Source organism: Pleurodeles waltl, chromosome 7 (genome assembly GCF_031143425.1).
Source record: "Pleurodeles waltl isolate 20211129_DDA chromosome 7, aPleWal1.hap1.20221129, whole genome shotgun sequence".
Lineage (NCBI taxonomy): Eukaryota > Metazoa > Chordata > Amphibia > Caudata > Salamandridae > Pleurodeles > Pleurodeles waltl.
Window position 1 is genome coordinate 182135923 of NC_090446.1, and position 22366 is coordinate 182158288.

The 22366-nt window shown below is 44.0% G+C and overlaps 1 protein-coding gene across 4 annotated transcripts in view; it reads right to left on the reverse strand.

Moving 5' to 3' along the window:
• Positions 1-647: 647 nt before the first annotated feature.
• NCOA5 (nuclear receptor coactivator 5) overlaps positions 648-22366 on the reverse strand; it is a 62582-nt gene continuing 40863 nt past the window's right edge. For all 4 annotated transcript variants that reach the window (XM_069243526.1, XM_069243527.1, XM_069243530.1 and 1 more), the window contains 3 exons: positions 5736-5950; positions 2900-3223; positions 648-2263 (listed from right to left, as the gene is read on the reverse strand). In XM_069243526.1, coding sequence (XP_069099627.1) covers positions 1569-2263; positions 2900-3223; positions 5736-5950 — 1234 coding nt within the window. In that variant the 3' untranslated portion in view covers positions 648-1568. The remainder of the gene's footprint in view (positions 2264-2899; positions 3224-5735; positions 5951-22366) is intronic.

The window sequence follows — 22366 nt, forward strand, 5'->3', positions numbered from 1 at the left end:
GGAAGCGAGCTTCTTTTTCCTTTTGTCTCTCTCCTTCACGCTCATGACGCTTTGAGACGGCTTGCCTATGACAACTGTTTTAATTTTCGTTTTCAATTTATGTGGCAAGAAAAGTCCAGTTAGGAATTTACAACGCTAACAGCTCGACAAATGGTTTTACAAGAAGGGAACAGAATTTTCCTTCCCAGGAAAGTACTGCTTAACAGACTCAGGTTGAAAGGAGTACAAACCTAAACTCCGGTATGAAGAAAGACTTAGTGTAGTAGCTCTCAAAACATGTAAATAAACATGACCTGAAGGTAACCTGGCACATGTCGGGAGGGGTGGGCTCTCGGTGCAGTATAGAACAGTCTTTGATAAGAAACATGCCCGTGTCTTAAAAGCTAATTGTAGCAGTTCTGCTTGCTGAAGCAGATATACACTTGAAGCTAGCTTGATAAGTAATTTGACAATCAGGTGAGGGGACAGAAAAGAGCAAGTATCCCAATTTCATCACAAACCCACACCTCACCCAACATATGTCGCAAAATTATTTCATCCAGTTTCTCATTTTCAGATCACAATATCTGGTTAAAGATAGAGCAGATTCTTTCCTTCAAGGATGAACTCGACACAATTTTCACAATTAACTGTTGACAAGGAAACACTTAGTTTTACCTTTTTCTTTTTTTTTTTTTTATTAAAATTACTGTGCCTTCATGGTAACAATAGTATTTTCAGAATACAAAGCCCCAAATTGGGAAACTATACAACACAAATTTTAACAAATTTAAAAAAACATAAAAATGAGTTCTGTAGCTGATGGGTCGTCGCTGAATAAAGTTTGTTTGATCAACTTGCAGGCTTACTTTGAAGGCTTCAGTATTGCCATAAATGAAATCAGCTGCACCCAATAAAGTATTTTACAAATGTGAAGTCCTCCTCTGTTTACATCCTACCATACCCCAAATCATAAGGCGGAGGTGCAGGAATAGAAGCTTCATGTTTTAGTTACCACCTACAGCATGCAAAACCGCCACTTCCAGACGCTTTCCTATGAACAGATATTACACAGCTGATTCACAATAGTTGCTAGCATTCACAAATGTAACTGGTGAGTAACAATAGTGACATTTAGGAAAGCCTAACTTTCAGCATGTATGGTACAACAGTTACAGAACAGAGGAGCTCCCAAAGCTTTGATAGCAAAAGAATCACTGCAAGGTGTGAGTTCACTACTTGCACTATAGCAAATGCTTATATCTACATTTTTATGTGCAGGCTAGTTCTACATATGACTGGCAAATACCCAACACTTATGGTCATGCAGCGATTACTAGTCCCAAATTCAGTAGAAAAACCAGATCTCCAGTAAACCCTCTTAAATATCATAAGCAAGGGATATGCTCATTGAATCAAAGTAGGGTGTACACTCATGAATCGGGAAACCTGCTGCATAACAAAGCTATTGGGGGGTTCATTCAGTTGCACGGGGGGAAAAAAGGAAGGGGGCAGGGGTGGGAAGAACGGTGCTGTTGGGAGAAGACTACCAATCGGCTCTCTGGGCAAGAGAAAAATGAAAATGTAAGTTAGAAGTTTCGCTGGTACCCACCCATTGACTGCTGACCCATAGGAGGCCCTGCACGTCCCACTTGTGCGGTTGTCTGGTTGACAAGATGGGAGAGCGCAGGTCCACTTTGGATAAGTGTGTCCAGTGCTTTCTGCACACTGGGGTTGTCGAAGTTGATCCCGGAAGATGAAGAGGACTGTTGAATATTACCGGAGGCACGACTCTGTGGCTGCCCGTACTGCGACTGATTTTGGGGTGTGGACTGGGATGGAACGCCTGGTCTGGGTCCAGTGGCCCTAAGGCCTCCTCCCTGACCTGCAAGACCAGAATGCTGATTACTGGGAGCTTGTGTTATCTGCTGGGCCTGTCCAAGGCCTGTTGCACCGATTGGGGCAGAGCGTGTCTGGTTTCCAGTACCATAATTTTGATTTTCGGTACTAGCTGAGGTACCAGTTGCCAAGTTAGACGTGCCTTTTGCTGCTGAAGACCCTGCCCCACTATTAAATAGGCTGAGGATCTTTGCCTGAAGCTCCTGTTGTGGATTACTCGGAGGTGGATTAGCGGGTGGGGGATTCGCCAAAACTTGAGACATTGCATGAGCCATTGCTTGAGACATAGGTTGTGAGTTCTGGAGAGGCTGAGAAGCCGAAAGGCTAGACTGGCTGTCGAGTGGACGGATTGATGGTGCGCCGAGAGCTTGTCTAGAAAGTTGAGCTGTTGAAACAAAAAGTTGGTCTTAGTGATGGTTTATTAAAGCAGAGAATGCAATTAACCAACCATGCAGGTGCCATGGCCATTAAGTGCCCCACTCTATAAAGTATAGAAAAGTTTATTTACAAAAATAAAAAATAAAAAAAAAATGAATTTCAACCAGAATACTGCAACATAACAAATATTCGAGTTCTTAAAAAAAAATATATATATATTATCGGACACAAGGTAAACGCTGAGGCACAGACAAGGAGTGGGAAGGTGACAGGGAGCATGCAGGGGACACCAATACAAGAAATTTGCGGTGGAAGAAAGGGTGGTCACAAAGCGGGTGAATGTGCAGTGTGTAATCAAGTAGGTAGCAGGGTTCAAGATATAGCAAGGAGCAAGATGAGGTATACTAGTGTAAGAGCCATAATCCACCCAGGAAAAAGGAGGTGAAGCTGACTGGGAAACAATATAACTGAAATTGAATCAGTCATTTCTTGTTCTTGAATGGCAGATCCAACCTTTCTCAACATGCACCATGCCATCACACCCAATGTCCAGCCCTACCACCGACATGCCACAATGAACACCCACTATCCACTGTAAACATTCTTCATTTATACATTCCAAGTCAAATTAACAGTTACTTACACTGTAGGGGATCAGAGGGTCCGCGGATCCTTTCCTTCTTTTCCATTAAGTAATTTATGATTTTGTCAAGTTCATCCACTGTCAGATACCGGTTTTCAATTAAAAGATTAAGAAGAGACTGGATTGCTGGGGGGTGGGCACCTCGCCCTCCATCAGTAAGAGATAAGCGATCACGATCACGCTCCTGAAGAATGATGTCATCAGCCATTTTTGCAGCTTGCCTAGCAATATCTTCACGTTCCTTTTCTCTTAATTCCAATTTGCAACGCTCATAGCTTCTCGCCACCAGTACTACGGCATCTGCCAGAGGCATATTACGATGCTCTGAAAAATAAGTACCATTCACAATATTAGTTCTGTCAACAATTAAAACTTTATAGTCAGGTAATTATACTGAATTACACAATGGATTTTCGACAGATTCATAAACTGCTTCCAAAACAGCCCTTAAGACTTGAAATTCAAATAACTTTGTTAGCATTTTAATTTAAGTCTTCCCGGGGAAAATTCGCAGTTTTCATACTGTGTCCAGTTGTTGGGCCACTCGACTTCACCAGAATTTGTCCTATTAGCGTTATTCACTGTTACGGTACTTTCGATAAAATCATTTACAAGATTGTGTTTAAACCTACCAAACCGGTAGCTTTAGGAGTGAAACTGGGCCATCTCAGTTGTGTACCCAACATGATTGTATTTTTCTGGGTTTTTTTTTTGCGCCCAGTAAGAAAGCCTAAAGCTTCCGCCAGTTTAGTCTAGTCTCAACTGGAAAAAACGTCAAGTGCTAGATACATAGGGACCATTCCCTATTGGGTACAGTTTTTTTTAATTACAAAAAGTATTCTTACCCTGGTTTACCTTATTCCCGCCACTTGTTCAGCTATACACGAATCATATATAAATACTATAACGTGTCTCTAAGCACACTGTCCAGTACTTACTAATTAGTTGGGGAGGAAAAAGTGATAATTTAACTTAGTTCATAGTTTGGAGGCAAGGCATGGACCATCAGCAAATGGGCTCAAAAGTCCATTATAGCAGCTAACATTTAGGGTAATTGGGTGCATAAAATGATTGGCTACATTGCTGCTCTGGAAAAAGTTGAACTGTGCCCCAAAGACAAGTGAGTCTCTTGGAGGCACATCAAACAGCTTCTGTTCAAAACAAAACTGGTGGAAACTATTTTTTTGGTGGGGTGTTGTACATATTTTTGACTGGAAACTCCGTTGCTGGGACTTTAGCTCGTAATGCATCAACAATCACCGGGTCAGACAGGTTGCAACATGGCTTGTGTCTGCAACTCTCACTGAAAATAACTCAATACTACAGGACTCTTCCCGTTTTACTGTGTTTAGACAGGTCCCATCGAACGCAACACTGGCCTTACATCTAACAATAAGAAAAGGTTTGGGGCATATCTTGGCTGTAATAGGTGCAAATGACCATCTCTTTTCTCATTATATATAATGTTTTTACTACCGGTCAATTCTTTAATAACAGGTCACTGACTGGACATTGAATGTGTCCATAAGTGCATTATGCTGTGTCTAAACCTTAAATCCACCCAAAATAAAGTTGTTTCCTTTATTATCTCTGATAGCCAACGACTTAAGTTATCCAACTGCAGAGAACTGGGACCACCCGGTTCCAAAATACCCGGAGAATGATGCTAAACAAGTTAGGACTGTTCCAGGTCCTACGAAGGCATCATTACTGGTTAATCTGGGTCAAATTTATGAAACTGGTCACAAGAATAAGAGGCTTTAGACAAAGTTCTGCTTCATTCCAAATCTAAAGCCTTCCTTCGGTGTGATCTTTTTCCACGGGCTTCTGCAGCAGATAGCAAAACCCAGATCAATTTCGACTAGTCAAGGTGTAGATGTTAAGCATTCTCATATAGAAGAAAGCAGACAGTGGCGAGACTGGCTGATTTAGGTCAGAACACGATCACAGAGAATGCAGAAGAGAATACAAAGGAGAGGTTTCTGTTGTGTATATTTTAATTCAGAGCAGTCTAAGTCTATACAGTCTGTCAGCATGCTAGGCAACTCAGCCACAGAAAAAGCATTTTTGGCAGAACCCTTTCCAAGATCTGGATTGTGATCTGTAGTACACTTAAATTCACTTCTGGGGGACGTATGCAACTTCATCTGCACATAAGAAAAGGACCTTTATGGTTCTTATTTAAATACGACTTGGGGATATTCATACGATACATTTATCTACATTGGGATAACGATTTTTTTTTTTTTAAATATCCTTTCCTTAGACGACTGCCCATGGACTTAAGGTAAGTGGCACTGTTGAGCCTAAGTAAAACTTTTGCTCACAAAAATCACACGTTTCTTCAGACACGGTACTGAATAAAAAAAAACATTCAAAACAAAGAAATAGTAATTTAATTAGTGGAATAGGACTAATTAAGTGCAGCAAAAAAGACCTAAAAAGGAGAGATGGTGAGGTTCAACTGCAAAACGTAGTACCAATTACACTAATGAAAATCCTGTCAAATTAAATTTCATGTTAAGTTAATTTGATACAATTTACGGAGAAATAACCCATAGTCAAGACATTGAGAAATACTGAAAGAAAATGTAGAACCCCCCTCTAATTAACCCCTCTGCTGCCAGGCCTTCCCCCCTCAGGTGGCAGGCCTTTTTTTTTGGCTATTTGGGGCAATTTGCGCTTCGGCCCTCATAACTTTTTGATCACATAAGCTACCCACGCCAAATTACTATACAAGTAAGCTAGACTAGTTGTCTGATCAACGCATTAAAGGAGTTCCATACACAAGACGAGCCCCATAAGGAAAACATCTTACAGATTTCTGTGAACTTACCTTGTGGTGTACCAAATAATATGTTGACGGTACAGGAACGGTGAACTTGATGCTGCTGGGTTATTACTATGGCAAAGGGTGATCCTGCTCTGCTAACATCCTCTAAAGCTTGGGTCAATGATGCTTCGGTGTTTAAGAAGATCAGGTCCACCACCATTCCCAAGTCACGCACTTTCCGACCCACAACTTCTGCATATTCACGAACCACACCAGGACTAGGAAGAGTAGGAATGGGAGGGTAGGAGGAGAGGTAGAGGAAAAAAAAAAAAATGAAAAATCTCCTTAGCAAGTATCCAAATTTGGGTTACTTTTACCATGAATGCATAGTGATTTAATAAAAACAAACCAACGGTACGGTAGATTCTGGGTGCTAGAGCATGTGGAGTGAGTGCTGCATAAGAATCTCAGTTTCTGAATACATTTAGCAGTACCAGAGATATGAAAAAGTGAACTAATTTTTAGTGATGTGCATAACATTGGCCCCACCAAGCGGAGAGACTTTATTCAAATGATACTATAAAGAGAACGAAGAATTTTATCACGTATGGGCCTTTGGTCCCAAGCAAAAATACAATTAGATTGCAGGATTGTGGAGTTCCTACTGCCCAGGACATCTTGGTTGGGGTCAAGGATGATATGTTTTAAAGTATATTTTGTCCTCAGGACAAGTAAGCCGAACAAACTACAGCACAAACTTTTTGACTGCCAATACACAGTAGCACATTGTGCATCTGTGAGCGAGCATACTTTGCAGTTAAGGTTTGATCTGTATCCATCTCCTAATGCTATCCCAATTTGCACTTACTGCTCATTAATGCAAAGACTTTCTTAGGGAAAAAGCTCTAAGAAGTACTGCGAGCAAAAATATGTACATATTTGGAAAATATGTAAGGCTACTTGTAATGTTCCCAACATGCTCTGATTAAATGCAAATACTTGCAGAAGCTTGGAAGCCAGAACAATGCTTTTGCTTTCAAAACTGTACACCCAAAAATAAATAAAATGCAACCAGAAATACATTTGGATAAACTGAGTAAGTTTAGGTGCCATTTGAAGCTTGTTTTTAAGGTTTGATACATGCTAGTATTTATTTCCATTCATATATTTTTTTAATCAGTGTAAAAACCGTTTCAGCAATATTATAGTAAAAACGAGAATAAACTAGCTCTGGCAAAGTCAATCATATGTGTAAGGAAATGCCTCCTTGGCATGGTTACCCCCTGACTTTTTGCCGATGCCAAGTTATGATTTGAAAGTGTGCTGAGGCCTGCTAACCAGGCCCCAGCACCAGTGTTCTTTCCCTAAAACTGTACCTTTGTCTCCACAATTGGCCCACCCTGGCATCCAGGTAAGTCCCTTGTAACTGGTATCCCTGGTACCAAGAGCCCTGATGCCAAGGAACGTCTGAGGGCTGCAGCATGTCTTATGCCACCCTGGGGACCCCTCACTCAGCACAAACACTGCTTGCCACCTTGTGTGTGCTGGTGGGAAAAAAATGACTAAGTCGACATGGCACTCCCCTCAGGGTGCCATGCCAACCTCACACTGCCCATGGCATAGATAAGTCACCCCTCTGGCAGGCCTTACAGCCCTAAGGCAGGGTGCACTATACCATAGGTGAGGGCATAGGTGCATGAACACTACCCCTACAGCGTCTAAGCAAAACCTTAGACATTGTAAGTGCAGGGTAGCCATAAGAGTATATGGTCTGGGAGTCTGTCATACATGAACTCCACAGCACCATAATTGCTACACTGAAAACTGGGAAGTTTGGTATCGAACTTCTCAGCACAATAAATGCACACTAATGCCAGTGTACATTTTATTGTGAAATACACCCCAGAGGACATCTGGAGATGCCCCCTGAAAACATACCTGACTTCCAGTGTGGGCTGACTAGTTTTGCCAGCCTGCCACACACCAGACATGTTGCTGGCCACATGGGGAGAGTGCCTTTGTCACTCTGTGGCTAGTAACAAAGCATGTACTGGGTGGAGGTGCTTCTCACCTCCCCCTGCAGGAACTGTGACACCTGGCGGTGAGCCTCAAAGGCTCACCCCCTTTGTTACAGCGCTACAGGGCATCCCAGCTAGTGGAGATGCCCGCCCCCTCCAGCCACGGACACCACTTTTGGCGGCAAGGCCGGAGGAGATAATGAGAAAAACAAGGAGGAGGAGTCACTGGCCAGTCAGGACAACCCCTAAGGTGCCCTGAGCTGAGGTGACTGACTTTTAGAAATCCTCCATCTTGCAGATGGAGGATTCTCCCAATAGGATTAGGGATGTGCACCCCCCCCCCCCCCCCCCTCAGGGCTAGTAGCCATTGGCTACTAACCCCCCCAGACCTAAACACACCCCTAAATTTAGTATTTAGGGGCCCCCAGAACCTAGGAAAACAGATTCCTGCAACCTGAAGACAAAGGACTGCTGACCTGAAGCCCTGCAGAGAAGACGGAGACACCAACTGCTTTGGCCCCAGCCCTACCGGCCTGTCTTCCCACTTCGAGAAAAACTGCAATAGTGACGCGTCCCCCAGGGTCCAGCGACCTCTGAAGCCTCAGAGGACTACCCTGCATCTAAAAGGACCCAGAAACTCCAGAGGACAGCGGCCCTGTTCCACAAAGACTGCAACTTTGCAACACCAAAGCAACTATTAAAGACCACACGTTTCCCGCTGGAAGCGTGAGACTTTCCACTCTGCACCCGACACCACTGGCTCGACCTGCGGAGAACCAACACTACTGGGAGGACTCCCCAGCAACTGCGGCCTTGTGAGTAGCCAGAGTTGACCCCCGAGCTCCCCCCAGCGACGCCTGCAGAGGGAATCCAGAGGCTCACCCTGACAATGACTGCCTGCTTCAAAGAACCAGACGCCTGGTAAAGACACTGCACCCGCAGCCCCCAACCTTGCATCGTCTCCCATTGAAACCTATTGCGAACCAGACGCCGGTTTGCACACTGCACCCGGCCACTGAGGGTGTACTTTCTGTGCTGACTTGTGTGTCCCCTGGTGCCCTACAAAACCCCCCTGGTCTGCCCTCCGAAGTCACGGGTGCTTACCTGCTGGCAGACCGGAACCGGGACACCCCCCTTCTCCATTGAAGTCTATGCGTTTTGGGCACCACTTTGACTTCTGCACCTGACCGGCCCGAGCTGCTGGTGTGGTAACTTTGGGGTTGCCCTCAACCCCCAACGGTGGGCTACTTTGGACCCAACTTTGAACCCTGTAGGTGTTTTACTTACCTGCAAAACTAACCAAAACTTACCTCCCCCAGGAACTGTTGAAAATTGCACTGTCTTGTTTTAAAATAGCTAATTGCCATTTTGGCTAAAACTGTACATGATAGTGTTGATTCAAAGTTCCTAAAATACCGGAGTGAAATACCTTTCATTTGAAGTATTACTTGTAAATCTTGAACCTGTGGTTTTTAAAATGAACTAAGAAAATATATTTTTCTATATAAAAACCTATTGGCCTGGAATTGTCTTTTGAGTGTGTGTTCCTCATTTATTGCCTGTTTGTGTACAACAAATGCTTAACACTACCCTCTGATAAGCCTACTGCTCGACCACACTATCACAAAATAGAATTCTCTCTTTTTGCCACTATCTTACCTCTAAGGGGAACCCTTGGACTGTGCATGCTATTTCTTACTTTGAAATAGTACATAGAGCCAACTTCCTACAATATGGCATTGTTTTTGGTCAACACACGTTTTGTTTTAAGGTGGTTTTTCTTAAAAACGTTGTTGTTGGAGCTACCATTATCACAAAAACATTGGCTTAAAACAAATATTGTTTGGTTTCAAAAGGTACAGTGTGTGCCATCATAGTAGTCCTGGAAATGAAAAAAAAAAAAAAAATGCCCACTTTGAATGTTCATGTGCCCCTTTTGAAAGAGCAGACTTTCAGGCTTAGCGTGCCAAATCAATTGCCCAAAAAATAAGCAGGAAACTGAGTAGTTCAAGTTTAGTTGGAGAGCAGCTCCTGTATAGATAACCCTACAAAACCAATATATTTACTCACCTCAAAGGTCGTTTTTTCTAGAAGAATTTACAAGCATAGGCTTAGCACAGTGCCATTCCGCTGATCTAGAAAGGAACAGCTTACCATTCATACAGTGAAGCCCAAGTATAGGATTAGCTACCGCCATCCATACAAAGCTGTAAAATGACAAAAGCATTTTATCACTTTAAGCAGTTACAGCTTTGGATTGATAAAATTGGTGAATTAAGTTTTTCTGCCAGAAAAAGGTCAAATAACATTTTAAACAATTTGCTGCACAATGTTGCTGCAGCAGAAGCTACACATTCAAGGGAACTGAAGAAACTAGTTTCCAGGGTCTCCGGCAGACATGAGGTACAAATCTGAGCTATGGTGCACCTTTGGCAGGGTTTATACGACTCAGCACTTCTACCTTATTAAAGGCTGTGCTGAATAAGCTATTAAAGAAACTTGATGGTTCTTTACCCTTTCCAACCCTATTCAAGCAGATCTATTAAAATCCAATGCTGAAGAAAATGTGGGTTTGTTTAACCTGGTATCACTGGGTAAGGCTGCTGAACTGCAAAAACCTGAATCCGTGACCACTTACAAAATAAACTGTTACAGCCTTATTTATGCAATTGAATATAGCAAGATATTGCCCAAAGGCATTACAGAGTGCGGTTAAGCATCAAGTTAAATGCGGTTAAGAAGTTGCAAATGCATTACATAAGAAGTAGCAAGTTACATGCAAGTACACACCAAGAGGACACGCAAGAAAGAAGAGGACCAAAGTCAGCAGGAAGCCCCAACAAGATGTTTGAAGAGCCTAGCAGACACAGGCCAAAAATAACATGGCCAATGTGGACCAGAAGAAGAGAAATCTGCGACAGAAGGACTTTCATTGCTGTTTGAACACAAGCAATGAATTTCACTTTGAATATAGGCAATGAAATAGAGGATAATTGGACCACAGGCAAATAATTCCAGATTTTGGAAGCACTATTATTCCATGTTAGAAATCACTAATTTGAGAAACAGTGTGTCAGCACTATCGGAGCCGACCATATTTCTTTAATTTCAATGCCAGGTATCTTGGAATGGATTTGACCTTAATGAGTGATACCGGTGTTTTTATAAAACTCTATCTTTGACTTCCCATTAAAAGGGAAGTCAGAAGTACTGATGAAATGCCATCACGCTTTTTGATGCCAGAAAGAACATTGAGCATAGAGGCTTTTACTTGAAGAGCTGTCTAAAGTTCCCAGACAGGAGAACTACTGCACGTTTCTGGATCTACAGTCTAGCACTTGAAAGGTATTCGAGAGATGCTGCAGATAGAATTTATAATTTAGCTACGGTGCTACTGCTCATAAATTCAGCAGATTTCTGTTTCAGAGTTTGCAAAGATAGCCCCTCAACCTGGTGTCAGACACATTTGCAGTAACTGCTACTATGGGGACAGGTTGTTTCAAATATTCTTACACTTTTCAGGTTGAGAGTTTTAAAAAATCTTAGCACTTTTTTATAATAATGTGTACTACTTACTAATACTAATCTAACATATGGATATATACAAACAAGCACTGGCATAGACAATCGGTCTCGCCTTTGTGACCAAACAAATATTTAGCCATGCTGCACATTAAACCTTTATCAGAAATAAACTGTTCCTTCATACATTTGGCATTAGACTAATGGTCAGAACATCCCCTAGAGGGCCCCACAATAAAAAATAAAAAAAAAGCATTTGCAAGAAACATGGTCATGCAACCATATAGGTGATAACTATGGAAAGAAGTGCAGAGCGCACCAGTGTACCCATATCTTCACCCTCTAGAGGGCGTAGTGCATTACACATTTTCAGGCCCAGCAGGCCTGCTAGAATATGATCAACAAGGCCCTTTAAACTATTCCCAGCTGTAAAGCAAAAGCTCCAGCCATGAGAGTTTAAAAAGACATTGAATGGTGAGAGAGGTTATGAACCCAGAAAATTAACTGGTGGTGGTCCCATTGTACTAGAACCACCACAAGCTGAATTATGGGCAAAAAAGTGTTGTAAAAGGAATGCCTTATGGGGAGTGTTTTTCTATTTATAAAGCACCAGTTGGTATATATTTTTCAACTGGTAAACTTGGAAAGAATTTAGGAATGGGGCTGCAAATTTAACCAGTGCTCATGAAAAGTGTGACAACCTTCCAGCCGAGTTCACGCTATATAAATAAATAAAAAAGACCCCCATCCCCCCTGCCGACTCAGCTTGCAGGCTTAAAGAAACAGAGAGATGCCAGAGGAAGAAACATGCCACCACGAGCACAAAGCAGAGGCGCAAAAGAAAAAAAAAAGTAGTGCAGACACTACCAATCATGCAATAATGAAAATGTCACTTACCCAGTGTACATCTGTTCGTGGCATCAGTCGCTGGAGATTCACATGTTCTGTATAGCTCGCCATCTGGTGTTGGGTCGGAGTGTTACAAGTTGTTTTTCTTCGAAGAAGTCTTTCGAGTCACGGGACCGAGTGACTCCTCCTTCTGTCTCCATTGCGCATGGGCGTCGACTCCATCTTCGATTGTTTTCCCCGCAGAGGGTGAGGTAGGAGTTGTGTTGTAGTAATAGTGCCCATGCAATGGAGTGACTAAGTATGTACCTATTTAAGGTTAAAATAATATATATACAAATGTACAAAGTTGAAGCTAACTTCCGAACTGCTACAGGCTCCCGGGGAGGTGGGTGGGCACATGTGAATCTCCAGCGACTGATGCCACGAACAGATGTACACTGGGTAAGTGACATTTTCAGTTCGATGGCATCTGTTGCTGTAGATACACATGTTCTGCATAGACTAGTAAGCAGTTATCTCTCCAAAAGCGGTGGCTCAGCCTGTAGGAATGGAAGTGGTTTGAAATAATGTTCTTAACACGGCTTGACCTATTGTGGCTTGCTGTGCGGATAACACGTCTACACAGTAGTGCTTGGTGAACGTGTGTGGCGTAGACCATGTGGCTGCCTTACATATTTCTTGCATTGGGATGTTTCCTAGAAAGGCCATGGTAGCACCTTTTTTTCTGGTTGAGTGTGCCCTTGGTGTAATGGGCAGTTGTCGTTTTGCTTTAAGGTAGCAGATTTGGATGCATTTAACTATCCATCTGGCTATACCTTGTTTTGATATTGGGTTTCCTGCATGAGGTTTTTGGAATGCAATAATGAAAATGTCACTTACCCAGTGTACATCTGTTCGTGGCATCAGTCGCAGTAGATTCGCATGTTCTGCAATAGCTCGCCATCTGGTGTTGGGCCGGAGTGTTACAAGTTGTTTTTCTTCGAAGAAGTCTTTCGAGTCACGGGACCGAGTGACTCCTCCTTTTGTCTCCATTGCGCATGGGCGTCGACTCCATCTTCGATTGTTTTTCCCCGCAGAGGGTGAGGTAGGAGTTGAATTGTAGTAATAGTGCCCATGCAATGGAGTGACTAAGTATGCACCTATTTAAGGTTGAGATGATACATATATAAATAATTGAAGGTAACTTCCAAACTGCTACAGGCTCCCGGGGAGGCGGGTGGGCACATGCGAATCTACTGCGACTGATGCCACGAACAGATGTACACTGGGTAAGTGACATTTTCAGTTCGATGGCATCTGTCGCTGTAGATACGCATGTTCTGCATAGACTAGTAAGCAGTTATTTCCCCAAAAGCGGTGGATCAGCCTGTAGGAGTGGAAGTAGTCTGAAATAATGTTCTTAATACGGCTTGACCTACTGTGGCTTGTTGTGCGGATAACACGTCTACACAGTAGTGCTTGGTGAATGTGTGAGGCGTAGACCATGTGGCTGCCTTACATATTTCTTGCATTGGGATGTTTCCTAGAAAGGCCATGGTAGCACCTTTCTTTCTGGTTGAGTGTGCCCTTGGTGTAATGGGCAGCTGTCGTTTAGCTTTAAGGTAGCAGATTTGGATGCATTTAACTATCCATCTGGCTATACCTTGTTTTGAAATTGGGTTTCCTGCATGAGGTTTTTGAAATGCAATAAAGAGTTGTTTAGTCTTTCTGATGTTTTTTGTTCTGTCAATGTAATACATCAATGCTCTTTTGACATCTAATGTATGTAGTGCCCTTTCAGCTACGGTATCTGGCTGTGGGAAGAACACTGGAAGTTCCACTGTTTGATTTAGATGGAACGGTGAAATAACCTTTGGCAAAAATTTAGGATTGGTCCTTAGGACGACTTTATTTTTGTGTAGTTGTATAAAAGGTTCCTGTATAGTAAACGCCTGAATCTCGCTTACTCTTCTCAGGGAAGTAATGGCGATGAGAAATGCCACCTTCCAGGTTAGGAACTGTATGTCGCAGGAGTGCATGGGTTCAAAAGGTGGACCCATAAGTCTAGTTAGGACAACATTTAGGTTCCATGAAGGAACAAGTGGTGTTCTTGGTGGTATAATTCTCCTAAGGCCCTCCATGAATGCTTTAATGACTGGTATTTTATATAGGGAAGTTGAATAGGTAGTCTGCAGGTATGCAGATATTGCTGCAAGGTGAATCTTAATGGAAGAGAAAGCTAGGTTAGATTTTTGTAAGTGAAGCAAGTAACCCACTACATGTTCTGGAGTTGTGTGTAATGGTTGTATTTGATTAATATGGCAGTAGCAAACAAACCTCTTCCATTTACTTGCATAGCAGTGCCTGGTGGATGGCCTTCTTGCTTGTTTTATGACTTCCATACATTCTTGGGTAAGTTGTAAGTGCCCGAATTCTAGGATTTCAGGAGCCAGATTGCTAGATTGAGCGATGCTGGATCTGGGTGTCTGATCTTTTGGTTGTGCTGTGTCAACAGATCTGGCCTGTTGGGCAATTTGATGCAGGGTACCACTGATAGGTCTAGCAGCGTTGTGTACCAGGGTTGCCTTGCCCAAGTTGGTGCTATCAATATGAGTTTGAGTTTGCTTTGACTGAGTTTGTTTACCAGGTAAGGAAGGAGAGGGAGAGGAGGAAAAGCGTAAGCAAATATCCCTGACCAGTTCATCCATAGGGCATTGCCTTGGGATTGTTTGTGTGGGTACCTGGATGCGAAGTTTTGGCATTTTGCGTTCTCCCTTGTCGCAAACAAGTCTATCTGAGGTGTTCCCCAGAGTTGGAAATAAGTGTTCAGAATTTGGGGGTGAATTTCCCATTCGTGGACCTGTTGGTGATCTCGAGAGAGATTGTCTGCGAGTTGATTTTGTATCCCTGGTATAAACTGTGCAATTAGGCGAATTTGGTTGTGAATTGCCCAATGCCAAATTTTTTGTGCTAGCAGGCTTAACTGCGTGGAGTGCGTCCCTCCCTGCTTGTTTAGATAATACATTGTTGTCATGTTGTCTGTTTTGACGAGAATGTATTTGTGAACTATTATTGGTTGGAAAGCTTTTAGTGCTTGAAAAACTGCTAGAAGTTCTAGGTGATTGATATGCAGTTTTGTTTGATGTACGTTCCATTGTCCTTGTATGCTGTGTTGACCGAGGTGTGCTCCCCACCCTGTCATGGAAGCATCTGTTGTTATTACGTATTGTGGCACTGGGTCTTGGAAAGGCCGCCCTTTGTTTAAATTTATGTTGTTCCACCACAGAAGCGAGAGGTAAGTTTGGCGGTCTATTAACACCAGATCTAGAAGGTGACCCTGTGCTTGAGACCACTGTGATGCTAGGCATTGTTGTAAGGGCCTCATGTGCAGTCTTGCGTTTGGGACAATGGCTATGCATGATGACATCATGCCTAGGAGTTGTAATACCATCTTTGCCTGTATCTTTTGTGTTGGATACATGCGTTGTATGATGGTGTTGAAATTTTGAATTCTTTGTGGACTTGGAGTGGCTACTCCCTTTGATGTGTCTATTATGGCTCCCAGGTATTGTTGTACCTTGCGTGGCAGAATTTTGGATTTTGTGAAATTGACGGTGAACCCGAGTTTGAAGAGGGTTTGTATGATCTGATTTGTGTGATTTGAGCACTGTATGAACGAATGGGCCTTGATTAGCCAGTCGTCCAAATATGGGAACACATGTATTTGCTGCCTTCTTATGTGTGCAGCGACTACCGCTAGACATTTGGTAAAGACTCTTGGTGCGGTTGTTAATCCGAAAGGCAGTACCTTGAATTGGTAATGTATTCCTTTGAATACAAACCTTAGGTATTTCCTGTGCGATGGGTGTATTGGTATATGGAAATAAGCATCCTTGAGGTCTAAAGTTGCCATGTAGTCGTGTAGTTTTAGCAATGGCAATACTTCTTGTAGTGTGACCATGTGGAAGTGGTCTGATTTGATGAAAGTGTTCACTACTCTGAGGTCTAGGATTGGTCTGAGCGTTTCGTCCTTCTTTGGTATCAGAAAGTACAGTGAGTAAACTCCTGTGTTTATTTGTGTGTTTGGCACTAATTCGATTGCATTCTTTTGCAATAGTGCCTGCACTTCTATCTCCAGGAGATTGGAATGGTGTGTTGTTAAATTTTGTGCTTTTGGTGGTATGTTTGGAGGGAATTGTAGAAATTCTATGCAATAACCATGTTGGATAATTGCTAGAACCCAAGTGTCTGTAGTGATTTCCTCCCATGCTTTGTAATAATGACATATTCTTCCCCCCACTGGTGTTGTGTGGAGGGGGTGAGTGACATGTGAGTCATTGTTTAGTAGTAGGGGTTTTGGGGCTTTGAAATCTTCCTCTATTTCTAGGGAATTGCCCTCCTCTATATTGGCCCCGAAAACCTCCTCTATACTGTCCCTGGTAAGTGGACGGTGTTGCTTGTGAGGTGCTGGCTTGTGTGCTTTGACCCCGAAACCCCCCTCGAAAGGGCGTTTTACGGAATGTGCTGTAATTCCCTCTGCTCTGCGGGGAGTAGAGTGCGCCCATGGCTTTGGCAGTGTCCGTATCTTTTTTGAGTTTCTCAATCGCTGTGTCCACTTCTGGACCGAACAGTTCTTTTTCATTAAAAGGCATATTGAGAACTGCTTGTTGAATCTCTGGTTTAAATCCAGACGTTCGGAGCCATGCATGCCGTCTGATAGTTACAGATGTATTAATTGTCCGTGCAGCTGTATCTGCAGCGTCCATGGAGGAACGTATCTGGTTGTTGGAGATGGTCTGTCCCTCCTCAACCACTTGTTTCGCCCTATTTTGGAAGTCCTTGGGCAGATGTTGAATGAGATGTTGCATCTCGTCCCAGTGGGCTCTGTCATAGCGCGCAAGTAGTGCCTGGGAGTTCGCGATGCGCCACTGGTTTGCAGCTTGTGCTGCGACTCTTTTACCAGCTGCATCAAACTTGCGGCTTTCTTTATCTGGGGGTGGTGCATCTCCAGATGTGTGAGAGTTGGCCCTTTTCCTAGCTGCTCCTACAACAACAGAGTCTGGTGGCAGCTGTGTAGTGATGAAAACCGGGTCCGTAGGAGGCGGCTTATACTTCTTTTCCACCCTTGGTGTGATTGCCCTACTTTTGACCGGCTCCTTAAATATGTCTTTTGCGTGCCGGAGCATACCAGGGAGCATAGGCAGGCTTTGGTAGGAGCTGTGGGTGGAGGAGAGTGTGTTGAACAAGAAATCATCCTCGACCTGTTCTGAGTGGAGGCTTACGTTATGAAATTGTGCTGCTCTAGCCACCACCTGAGAGTACGCGGTGCTGTCTTCTGGTGGAGATGGCTTTGTAGGGTATGCCTCCGGGCTGTTATCTGACACTGGGGCGTCGTATAGGTCCCATGCGTCCTGATCTTGGTCACCCTGGCTCATGGTGGTGTGAGCTGGGGAGTGAGATGGAGTTTGTGCTGGTGAAACGTTAATCACGGGCGGAGGAGAGGGTGGTGGTGTAATTCTTTTAACCACTTTTGGTTGTGGTGCTTGTTCCGTCTGGAACTCCAACCTTCTCTTTCTCCTAATGGGGGGAAGGGTGCTTATTTTTCCTGTCCCCTGCTGAATGAAGATACGCTTTTGCGTATGGTCCACATCAGTTGCTTGTAGCTCTTCCTCAAACCTATGCTTTTGCATTTGAGAGGTTAGCGAGTGCTCTTCTGTATAAGAGCCTGAAGCTGGGTCGCTTGCAGTTTGTTTCGGCGTCGAAACTTTGTCTGCGTGTTTTTTCGGCTCCGAGGTGACTTTTTTTCCTTTTCGGGGCCGAAACCTCTCGGCGTCGATCTGTTTCGGTGCCGCTGTCTCGGCGTCGAGCCGTGTCCACACCGGCATCTCGGTGTCGAGGCTTGTCTCCAGCACTTTCTCGGTCCCGAGAAGGCTGCGTGCCGGTGTCTCGACCGGAGTCGGACGATCTCGGCACTGTTTTGGCCTTTTTCGGTGCCGACGGTCGGTCACCGAATTTATGGGTGGAGCCATGGCCTGGTGGCAGTGGCGTCCCCTGGGCCTTGTAAATGTTTCTTTGTGTGGTTTTCGACGTCTTACTCACGGTTTGTGTGTCGTCGAATCCTTCGGAGTCTGAGTCTTGGATCGAGAAGGTACCTTCTTCTTCCTGTTCCTCGAACTCCCGTTGGGCTGTCGGTGCGGACGCCATTTGAAGTCTTCTGGCTCGACGGTCTCGGAGTGTTTTTCGGGACCGGAACGCACGACAGGCCTCGCAGGTGTCTTCGCTGTGCTCAGGTGACAGGCACAGGTTGCAGACCAAGTGTTGGTCTGTGTAGGGGTATTTATTGTGGCATTTGGGGCAGAAACGAAACGGGGTCCGTTCCATCGGCGTTCTTCAGCACGCGGTCGGGCCGACCAGGCCCCGACGGAGGATCGAAAAACTACCCCGAAGGGCACCGGAGCTCTTCGATCTTCGATGCGGTGTGGAATCTAAGTACGCCGATCCCGAACGCAACAATACCGACGAAAATCTTCCGAAATTAGCTAATTTTCCGTTCCGAAACTCGGAGCGACAGGAACACGTCCGAACCCGATGGCGGAAAAAAAAAACAATCGAAGATGGAGTCGACGCCCATGCGCAATGGAGACAAAAGGAGGAGTCACTCGGTCCCGTGACTCGAAAGACTTCTTTGAAGAAAAACAACTTGTAACACTCCGGCCCAACACCAGATGGCGAGCTATTGCAGAACATGCGTATCTACAGCGACAGATGCCATCGAACATAGTTGTTTAGTCTTTCTGATGTTTTTCGTTCTGTCAATGTAGTACATTAATGCTATTTTGACATCTAATGTATGTAGTGCCCTCTCAGCTACGGAATCTGGCTGTGGGAAGAACACTGGTAGTTCCACTGTTTGATTTAGGTGGAACGGTGAAATAACCTTTGGTAAAAATTTAGGATTAGTCCTTAGGACGACTTTATTTTTGTGTAGTTGTATAAAAGGTTCTTGTATTGTAAACGCCTGAATTTCGCTTACTCTTCTTAGAGATGTAATGGCGATGAGAAATGCAACCTTCCAGGTTAGGAACTGTATTTCGCAAGAGTGCATGGGTTCAAAAGGTGGACCCATGAGTCTTGTTAAGACAACATTTAAGTTCCATGAAGGAACAGGTGGTGTTCTTGGTGGTATAATTCTTTTAAGGCCTTCCATGAATGCTTTAATGACTGGTATCCTATATAGGGAAGTTGAATAGGTAGTCTGCAGGTATGCAGATATTGCCGCAAGGTGTATTTTAATGGAAGAGAAGGCTAGGTTAGATTTTTGTAAGTGAAGCAAGTAACCCACTACGTCCTTTGGAGTTGCGTGTAAAGGTTGGATCTGATTATGATGGCAGTAGCAGACAAACCTCTTCCATTTACTTGCATAGCAGTGCCTAGTGGACGGCCTTCTGGCTTGCTTTATGACTTCCATACATTCTTGGGTAAGTTGTAAGTGTCCGAATTCTAGGATTTCAGGAGCCAGATTGCTAGATTCAGCGATGCTGGATCTGGATGTCTGATCTGTTGGTTGTGTTGTGTTGTGTTAACAGATCCGGCCTGTTGGGCAATTTGATGTGGGGTACTACTGATAGGTCTAGCAGTGTTGTGTACCAGGGTTGCATTGCCCAAGTTGGTGCTATTAAAATGAGTTTGAGTTTGTTTTGACTCAATTTGTTTACCAGATAAGGAAGGAGAGGGAGAGGAGGAAAAGCGTAGGCAAATATCCCTGACCAGTTCATCCATAGGGCATTGCCTTGGGACTGCCTGTGTGGGTATCTGGATGCAAAGTTTTGGCATTTTGCGTTCTCTCTTGTTGCAAACAAGTCTATTTGAGGTGTTCCCCAGAGTCTGAAGTAAGTGTTTAGAATTTGGGGGTGAATTTCCCATTTGTGGACCTGTTGGTGATCTCGAGAGAGATTGTCTGCAAGTTGATTCTGGATCCCTGGAATAAACTGCGCTATTAGGCGAATGTGGTTGTGAATTGCCCATCGCCATATCTTCTGTGCTAGAAGGCTCAACTGCGTTGAGTGTGTCCCCCCCCTGTTTGTTTAGATAATACATTGTTGTCATGTTGTCTGTTTTGACAAGAATGTATTTGTGAGTTATAATTGGTTGGAAAGCCCTTAATGCTTGAAAAACTGCTAGCATTTCTAGGTGATTTATATGCAGTTTTGTTTGATGTACGTTCCATTGTCCTTGTATGCTGTGTTGATCGAGGTGTGCTCCCCACCCTGTCATGGAAGCATCTGTTATTACGTATTGTGGCACTGGGTCTTGGAATGGCCGCCCTTTGTTTAAATTTATACTGTTCCACCATAGAAGCGAGAGGTAAGTTTGGCGGTCTATCAACACCAGATCTAGAAGGTGACCCTGTGCTTGTGACCATTGTGATGCTAGGCACTGTTGTAAGGGCCTCATGTGTAGTCTTGCGTTCGGGACAATGGCTATGCATGAAGACATCATGCCTAGGAGTTGTAATATCATCTTTGCTTGTATTGTTTGTGTTGGATACATGCGTTGTATGATCTTGTTGAAATTTTGAATTCTTTGTGGACTTGGAGTGGCTACTCCTTTTGTTGTGTCTATTATGGCTCCCAGGTATTGTTGTACTTTGCACGGCAAAATGTTGGATTTTGCAAAGTTGACGGTGAAACCTAGTTTGTAGAGGGTTTGTATGATTTGATTTGTGTGTTGTAAGCACTTTGTTAGTGAATTGGTTTTGATTAGCCAGTCGTCTAGATACGGGAATACATGTATTTGCTGCCTTCTGATGTGTGCAGCCACTACTGCTAGACATTTTGTAAAGACTCTTGGTGCGGTTGTTAAACCAAAAGGCAATACTTTGAATTGGTAATGTATTCCTTTGAATACGAACCATAGGTATTTCCTGTGCGACGGATGTATTGGTATATGGAAATACGCGTCTTTGAGGTCTAAGGTTGTCATGTAGTTCTGTAGTTTTAGCAATGGTAACACTTCTTGTAGCGTGACCATGTGGAAGTGGTCTGATTTGATGTAGGTGTTTAGTATTCTGAGGTCTAGGATTGGTCTCAGTGTTTTGTCCTTTTTTGGTATTAAGAAGTACAGTGAATAGACTCCTGTGTTTGTTTGTGTGTTTGGTACTAATTCGATTGCATTCTTTTGCAATAGTGCTTGAACTTCTATTTCCAGAAGTTCGGAATGTTGTTTTGATAAATTCTGTGCTTTTGGTGGTATGTTTGGAGGGAATTGTAGGAATTCTATGCAATAACCATGTTGGATAATTGCTAAGACCCAAGTGTCTGTAGTTATTTCCTCCCATGCTTTGTAATAATGACCTATTCTTCCCCCCACTGGTGTTGTGTGGAGGGGGTGAGTGACATCTGAGTCACTGCTTGGTTGTAGGGGTTTTGGGGCTTTGAAATTTTCCTCTATTCCTAGGGAATTGCCCTCCTCTGTATTGGCCCCGAAAGCCTCCCCTGTACTGTCCCTGGTAGCTGGACGGTGTTGCCTGCGAGGTGCTGGCTTGTGTGGCCTGACCCCGAAACCCCCCTCTAAAGGGTGTCTTGCGGAAGGTGCTGTAGGTTCCTCTGCTCTGCGGGGAGTAGAGTGCGCCCATGGCTTTAGCAGTGTCAGTGTCTTTAAGTTTTTCGATTGCCGTGTCCACTTCTGGTCCGAACAGTTGTTTTTCGTTGAATGGCATATTGAGCACTGCCTGCTGTATCTCTGGTTTGAACCCAGACGTTCTTAGCCATGCGTGCCTTCTAATGGTCACAGATGTATTAATTGTTCTTGCAGCTGTGTCTGCTGCGTCCATAGAAGATCGTATCTGGTTATTTGATATGTTCTGTCCTTCCTCAACCACCTGCTTTGCCCTCTTTTGTAGTTCCTTGGGAAGATGCTCGATGAGGTGTTGCATCTCATCCCAATGGGCTCTGTCATAGCGCGCAAGTAGTGCTTGAGAGTTAGCGATGCGCCACTGGTTTGCAGCTTGTACTGCGACTCTTTTCCCAGCTGCATCGAACTTGTGGCTCTCTTTATCTGGGGGTGGTGCATCCCCAGATGTGTGGGAGTTGGCTCTTTTCCGAGCTGCTCCTACTACGACGGAATCTGGTGGCAGCTGTGTGGTGATGAAAACAGGGTCTGTAGGAGGTGCCTTATACTTCTTTTCCACCCTTGGCGTTATTGCCCTACTTTTGACCGGCTCCTTGAAGATTTCCTTTGCGTGCCGAAGCATACCTGGCAGCATAGGCAGGCTTTGGTAGGAGCTGTGGGTGGAGGAGAGGGTGTTGAATAAAAAGTCATCCTCGA